General features: G+C 38.1%; 1 protein-coding gene across 1 annotated transcript; it reads left to right on the forward strand.

Moving 5' to 3' along the window:
• Window positions 1–1,746: 1,746 nt before the first annotated feature.
• Window positions 1,747–6,651, forward strand: LOC149302982 (stAR-related lipid transfer protein 4-like). The gene is made up of 5 exons (XM_089481886.1): window positions 1,747–1,848; window positions 2,500–2,549; window positions 4,341–4,467; window positions 5,189–5,303; window positions 6,425–6,651. Exons 1-5 carry the CDS (start codon window positions 1,747–1,749, stop codon window positions 6,649–6,651), a joined length of 621 nt encoding a protein of 206 aa, XP_089338012.1.
• Window positions 6,652–7,383: the final 732 nt, after the last annotated feature.

Here is a 7,383-nt window from a genome sequence, read left to right on the forward strand (position 1 = left end):
CAGAAGGATGATGAGGGTTTTTTTGAGTAGTAGTGATCAATGGATGCACCAGGGGAAAAAATGGGTCACTTTTGTGTAAATGCCTATTTTCTAGCTACATTTTGTTTCTTTGGCATAATTATGGAATTTTACACCCTCGTATGCGTCCACATTGGGACATGTTGCGTCTTGTTACCTGCATTGGCTTTCTGTAAAATGAAATGATTGAAAAACCACATCTATTGGATTAACTTGCTTCTGAAGTGGTATATTTTAAGAATAGTATTTTAAGAATTCGTTTCAGTTACATTTAGTGTTATATATCAAATCATATATGATCATATAAATCATATATGATGAAATAATAAGCAAAAATTTAGTTTTTCCTTTTTTTAACCATGATTTCATGAAATAGGATGCATGCTTTCTCTTAATCTATGTATCTAGCAGGTCTTACTTGGATAGTAGAAATTTACTGATGGTGAACTTGAAGTGGAGCCAGTCTGGAAGCCATCCCCACATGGCTAGTTTACCCCTTGCATATATACAAGTATTGGATCTTGTCATCACTCACAACACGGAAGAAGACACAGTAATTACTGTAGCAAACACATGACAAGTAGACTCATCCCCATTCATTACTGTATTCTATATTTATGGTAATACTAGTTTCTTATGTGACCAGGGCGTAGGACCACATTAACTGGATGATTTATTCATCTGATTCATACGCCCATTAAAAAGCATGCATGTAATCCTATGAATGAGAGAGGCGTCAGTGCTCCGCTAGTAAGCGCTACTCTACCCGCCTACGTTTGCGCACCAACAGAAAGATGCTCATTGGCAGAGGGGCGGAGCTTACCGCAGTGACTATCATTATCCAAGGCATCTGGCCCCGCCTCTTGTGACGCGCAATGCCCGGCTCGAGCGTGTGATTGGTCAAGTAAGTAACAGCTGATAGCAGGGCACACGTACACCCCATCACTGAATGCTGGGGTTCGGGTCATCGGCGGACACGGTGTTGGAGATCGGAGCCGTAATACACGAATAAGCGATAGGTAATTGTTATTGCGGGATCACTCAGGGTACCGGTAACGCGGAATGGAGATGCTGATGGGCGGGCAGGATGTCATTCAGACACACAGTGACGTTTAGAGGACACACATGAGCTGACTGGATGCCCTGGGTCCCAGAGAATGTCGGGGGTCTCAGAAAAGGGGGCCAATGTGCACAATTATGCTTAGATTAGGACGTTTGTCCCTTTTATAACTTGGCCCCTACTTATTTTCTTGCTGACAGCGATGCTACATGCTGCACAAACTGCACCTAAATGATTAAAAACAACTATTTACTGGTTATTAGCAAACTTTTATTTTTAAACTTACTGAAAATATGTCAAAGAGGTAGTATTCCGCATTGTGTAAGTACCAGCCTTTATAATATTTCCAACATGGCATAAGTAACCTCAAGCATTCATTTAGCTTTCATTGACTAGTGACAGGTCATTTTAAAGTTGGTTTAGCATAATGGGAGTTGCATTAAAGGGCATTTTGACAGCAAACCCATATCCCTGGTACTTAAATTCCATCCTCCCCAGATGGTGTTAATAAAAATAGTCTTTCAGTGAGGAACATAAGCAGCTAATCTATGCCATATAGGGAATACTTGTTCTGTTTACCTTTTAGGTGCTGCCCGTCAGTAGCTGATAAGCGCTAAGAATTTCTATATTATCATGGAGTTATGCATTAATTTTTTTTTAGGTGAACTATGGAAAGCCTTGATACAACGTCAATGTCAACCAAACTGCAAAATACCCTCATTCAGTACCACTGTATTTCAGAAGATGAGTGGCATGTTGCAAAGAAAACGGTAAGTGTGTCCTGATTCTATATTGTACTTTATCCTTATAGCATATAGGTAACAGAGATAACTGCTACATTGTGACACAGCTAAACCTTGCTCTGGTGTCCCTTATCAGAAATCTTCAGTAAGGAGAAGACGTCAATGGGAGCTTTAACCCTTGAAAAATATTAAGTGTACCTCATCCGTTTGGTTATCTGTCAATACCAAGTCCTGTCTCTAAAACCTGAATCAAGCAGATAACGAGATCAGTTGGATGACAAATAATAATGTAAAAAGAAAAGACATAGTAAAATGTAGTATAAATGTACAATAATGAAAACTTCAACTGCACACGTTTCCATTAATTTTAAAGTAACAAAATAGTTTTTGATAAATGTTATTGGGTCACCTAAGATTCTAAAACCTCAGAAGAATAAAAAACCTCTACAGTCCCAAAAGCTTCCTTGGCATTACATATTTTTTTATTATAGCCCAATACAAGTTTTTATCTTAAACTAAAGGTTTATTTTGGACTAATACAGCTACATTTTTGTTATTAAGTATCAAAACAAAAGGTATATATATTTTTACTTGTGTTTTAGATTTCAGTGTTAAGTTTTTTTTTTCTGTTATATATTAAAAAAATTCTGACTGACATTTTTTCCCCTCGAATTACAGAGTGATGTAACAGTTTGGCGAAAACCATCTGAAGAATTTGGTGGTTCTCTGTAAGTGTTTAAAAACAAGATGTATTCTGAGTTAGTAAGTAAGTTAGCAATATCATTTTCCCTGTACATATAAATATTTATATGCAGAATTTAGTGATTTGTATTACTGATTGTGCACTGTTTGTCTGGAAGTAATGGAATAAAGTCTTTAAGGTAGGATGTGATAACCATAATCTTAATAAAGGGGCATGTGGGAGGATTTGTAATGATAGGTGTTTAACGCTTGTTATACTCGTTGATTTGAAAGAATGATTTGTGAATAACCCATTTTCCTGCTATTTGTATGTCTATTTTTCCTGCCTTTGTCGGCTCTGTCTTAGCTGCCACTTCCCATTTTTCACCTCTCAGGCTGAATATTCAACATTTTGAAATATTTGTGCTAAAATAAATTATAATTACTTGAATCATTTGCAACTTGGTGCCCACACGCTATACTTACTGCCAGGCTGCTCTAACACTGGCTTCTATAAGAGTTTTCGGGTGTATAATGAAAAAGGGGACCATGGATAAGTTGGTGTGCTACACCGCTGGAGCTGCAGCTCCGTCTCATTTTTTGAAAGCGAAAAAATACCTATTAAAATACTTACAGAGTAAACCGATCAGCAATAACATCATGACCACTGACAGGTGAACAAATAAACAGACGGAGGCTCAGCACTTGAAGTCGTGAAGTGTTTTAATGTACACACAAACAGTGACAATGTTTCGACCCCTAGAGGGCTTGATAAATCATCTCCGCTCTTGCAGGATTTTTCCTCGTCTGCAGTGGTCCGTACCTAACAAAAGTGGTCCATGTAAGGAAAAGCGGTGAACTGGTGACAGGGTCATGGGCGGCCAAGGCTCATTGATGCACGTGGGGGCGATCGCTGGCCCATGTGGTCAAATCCAACAGACGAGCTACTGTAGCTCAAAATGCTGAAAAAGTTATTGCTGGTTATGATAGAAAGGTGTCAGAACACACAGTGCATCGCCATTTATTGCGCATGGGGCTGCGTAGTCACAGACCAGTCAGGGTGCCCATGCTGACCCCTGTCTAAAGTCTAAAGTGCCTTAAATGGGCACATGACCATAAGAACTGGACTATAGGGCAATGGAAGAAGGTGGCCTGGTCTGATGAATCACATTTTCTTTTACATTACCTGGAGAACACATGGCACCAGGATGCACTATGGGAAGAAGGCAAGCCGGTGGAGGCAGTGTGATGCTTTGGGCAATGTCCTTCTGTGAAACCTTGGGTCCTGCCATTCATGTGGATGTTACTTTGACACATACCACCTACGTAAGCATTGTCAGGGTATTCCCTGATGACATTGGCCTCTTTCAGCAAGATAATGCTCCTTGCCACAAAGCAAAAATTGTTCAGAAATGGTTTGAGGAACACAACAACGAGTTCAAGGTGTTGACTTGGCTTCCAAATTCCCCATATCTCAATCCAATCGAGTATCTGTGGGATGTACTGGACAAACAAGTTCAATCTATGGAGGCCCCACCTCGCAATTTACAGGACTTAAAGGACCAGCTGATAACGTCCTAGTGCCAGGTCAACTGGAGTCCATGGCTCCACGGGTTAGGGCTCTTTTGAATATTACACAATATTAGGCAGATGATTATGGTGTTATGGCTGATAGGTGTACTTTAATATGAATTCTTCATTGGTGGACTGCATAGGGGCACTAGAGTGTCTCTTTAATAACAAAATAAAAAATGGTACTTAATATGGTTTTTCATTTCTAAAACAGTGACAGTTTACAAGAAATATCACATATCCGTTTCTTTGTTTTTTTATTACAGTTACAAATGTGAAGGTGTTGTTAAAGATGTGGCAGACAGGATTGTGAATTACATACGCCCTGGACCTTATAGGCTGAAGTGGGACAGCTTAATGACAACAATGGATATAATAAAGGACTTAAATCAGGTAGAGTATATTTTAAAATTGCTAAATGGAGATACATGCAAAGCTGCATGTTCTATAAACACGACTAACCATTAACACACATATAGCATAAATCTAATACATTAATGAAGCATATGATTATGCTGAGGTTGGCACATGAGCTATATATTTCACGTTACTGACCAGCACATCTGAAGTCTTACCCAGCAGTGTGTTAGATGCACATGGGAATCATTTCCTTAATGGACTAATAATTGATTGCCTTTTGCAACTTTATACACCCCACAGACTGCAGAATTGCACTTTATATATTTTAAAATTTTCCAGAAAATCCTGTATGTTGTATTTTTATAAACTTTGTGATATTTTTATATTTAATTTTGTGGTACATAGCTGCCACAAAAGCTAGAGTACCAACTACACACCACATGCGTGTGTAGCAATTGCAGAAACAAAAATTCTGTTGGGTAGTGGAGGCTGTCATCTTACTTGCTCCAGATAGAAGTCCCATACGTTTAACATGTGAAACTTCCATTAAAGGGAAAATGATAAATCATATGAAAGGAAACACAAATCATAATTATTTTTTTATCATTATTGCCCCTTGAAATAAATATATGTAAAATATCTTATTTTGTATCACATTAAACTACTGCTTATAAACAGAATACTATGTAAAAATTATAATGTTATATTACAACATTTTCCATGCGTTAATTAACTAATTATTCTTTTGCGTTAGGGTTGCTGTGTGATGCGCTATACAACTGCCGGCCAGCTGTGGAACATTATATCGCCCAGGGAGTTTGTTGACTTCTCCTACACCACACAATATGAGCATGGTCTTTTAAGCTGTGGTATGTTTCTTCTTCAAAGTTCTCAAAGCTTTTGTATTGCTAGAAATTCATTTTTTAAAGTTGTACCTTGTTGAGTGGCATGCATTGTAAAGCATTGCCCAACTCAAGGGAATATTGATATTTAAATAAACAAATGTATATTTGAAATACATTATTAGCTCACCTCTGGAGATAACCTCATGATGCAGATAACAGCCTTACTTTCCTATTGCGTAGGATAACACAATCAGATTGCTGATTATTGTTTGAAGCTAAGGCTTCTGTATCTTCCGCTTCCCCACCTATAGGTGGTAGAGCTGGTGGATAAAATGTAAATAGTTTGATAATATTTATTTTTGCAATTTTGGTATTTCAAGTCATAGTTAATGTTACAATATAAAAAAGTTTGTTCTGCCTGACATATGTCAGGTAGGACTGCAGGGTCATCTGTGCACACAAACATAACACTCTGCACATTTCCAGGCAAGGTGGGGCCCTAACATGACAACTGAGGGTTTTACAATCTGTGCCATCGGCAGATTAGCCTGTTAGAAAACACACATTGCTAAAATTGTATAGGCTTACAAGCAACTAGAAAAACTGATTGATGAAAACTGTAATTTTATATTTGTTCTGCAACAACTTTAACCTCTCCATGACCATAGGCGTATTAGTACAAATTCCAGCAGATGACGCCAAATGACATACTGTTACGTCCTGGTGTTTTAAGAATCAGCAGGGCGGTGCATGGGAGATCAGTCTATTGAGTGTCAGCCTGGTCTGCCATCTACTAGCTCAGGCCAAAATGTATGGCTCCAAGCTGAATGATCTAATGTGACAGTGCTCAAAGTGAGCGTGATTGGGTCTCCTAGCAGGTTTCCCTGTTGGTGATCACACTCCCTTTCTCTGATTACACAGCTTTGCCTCCTTCTGACAGTGTCATCAGAGAAAAGGAGATTGCTATAAGCGCACTGTAAAAGGCTGTCACAGAAAGAGGAGAAAGAGAAGCCCCCCGCCCCCCCCCAAAAATAAAAAAAATATGTGCCAATACTTCATAATTACTGTTTCTTATGTTCACATTTTTTTGGAAACCCATTCATACTCCAGTTGACTTTTGTTCTGTTTTTTCTTTCATCAAACAGGTGTTAGCATTAAACATGAAGTTGTTCGACCAAACTGTGTGCGTGGATTTAACCATCCCTGTGGCTGGTTTTGTGTACCACTTCAAAGTGACCCTGAGCATAGCCTGCTCACTGGCTATATCCAGACGGATCTGAAAGGGATACTTCCTCAGAAGTCTGTTGAGCTTGCAATGGCAAGTTCTCTTGTAAACTTTTATACCGATCTTAGGAAGGCGTTGAAAGCATGAATGTCCTTTGTGGCAACTTCCTATACTGGATAACCAGTATATTTTTAACAAAAGTCAACTTGAGCATTATCCTATTTTTGACTTTCTTAATGGACATGCTGTCGTTGAACAAGTCTTAGTGTAACACCAAGACAGCTTTAGTTGAAATTCAAGGAAAAGTGATACCATATTTTTTTACATGGAATATGTGAATACAATACTGGACTCATTGAAGGCTGGCAGATTGCAATATTTTTGAATTTTATATGAGTGGGCTCATACTTATCCATAGGAGGATCTGTCACTTTCCAAAATGATACACTCCGCTGTATAATTATTAATACTATGTAATGTTGTTTATAGATCAAACCAAGCAATATATATGTATACGAGGAGAGCAGCCATCTTCCGGTTCTCAAGATCGGCATGTTTTATTTTGAACTATTTTTGTAAATGTTATATTATCCCTTATAGCTTGTGCATACGTGCCTTGGTTTGCATGTGCACAAATGTATAATGGAAAATAAGGAATAATTAGGAAGTCTAATGTATTTGAAAGCTAAAAATTAGTTTTTATAGTATGCATGTCTGAAACATTGAAATAATTTATGAAGCATACATTTTTCAGGGCTTATGACCTTTTCTGTTTAATTGTGACCCTGCACAATTTACTTGTCCGTTAAGTCCTGTTTTATAATAGTGAAAGGAGCATGGTTTTCTTTCAATTAGCAACATGCATCTATATATGAGCTT

This window comes from Sceloporus occidentalis, unplaced genomic scaffold (assembly GCF_023333645.1).
Source record: "Sceloporus occidentalis isolate IW3139 unplaced genomic scaffold, rSceOcc1.0.p SCAF_16, whole genome shotgun sequence".
NCBI lineage: Eukaryota > Metazoa > Chordata > Lepidosauria > Squamata > Phrynosomatidae > Sceloporus > Sceloporus occidentalis.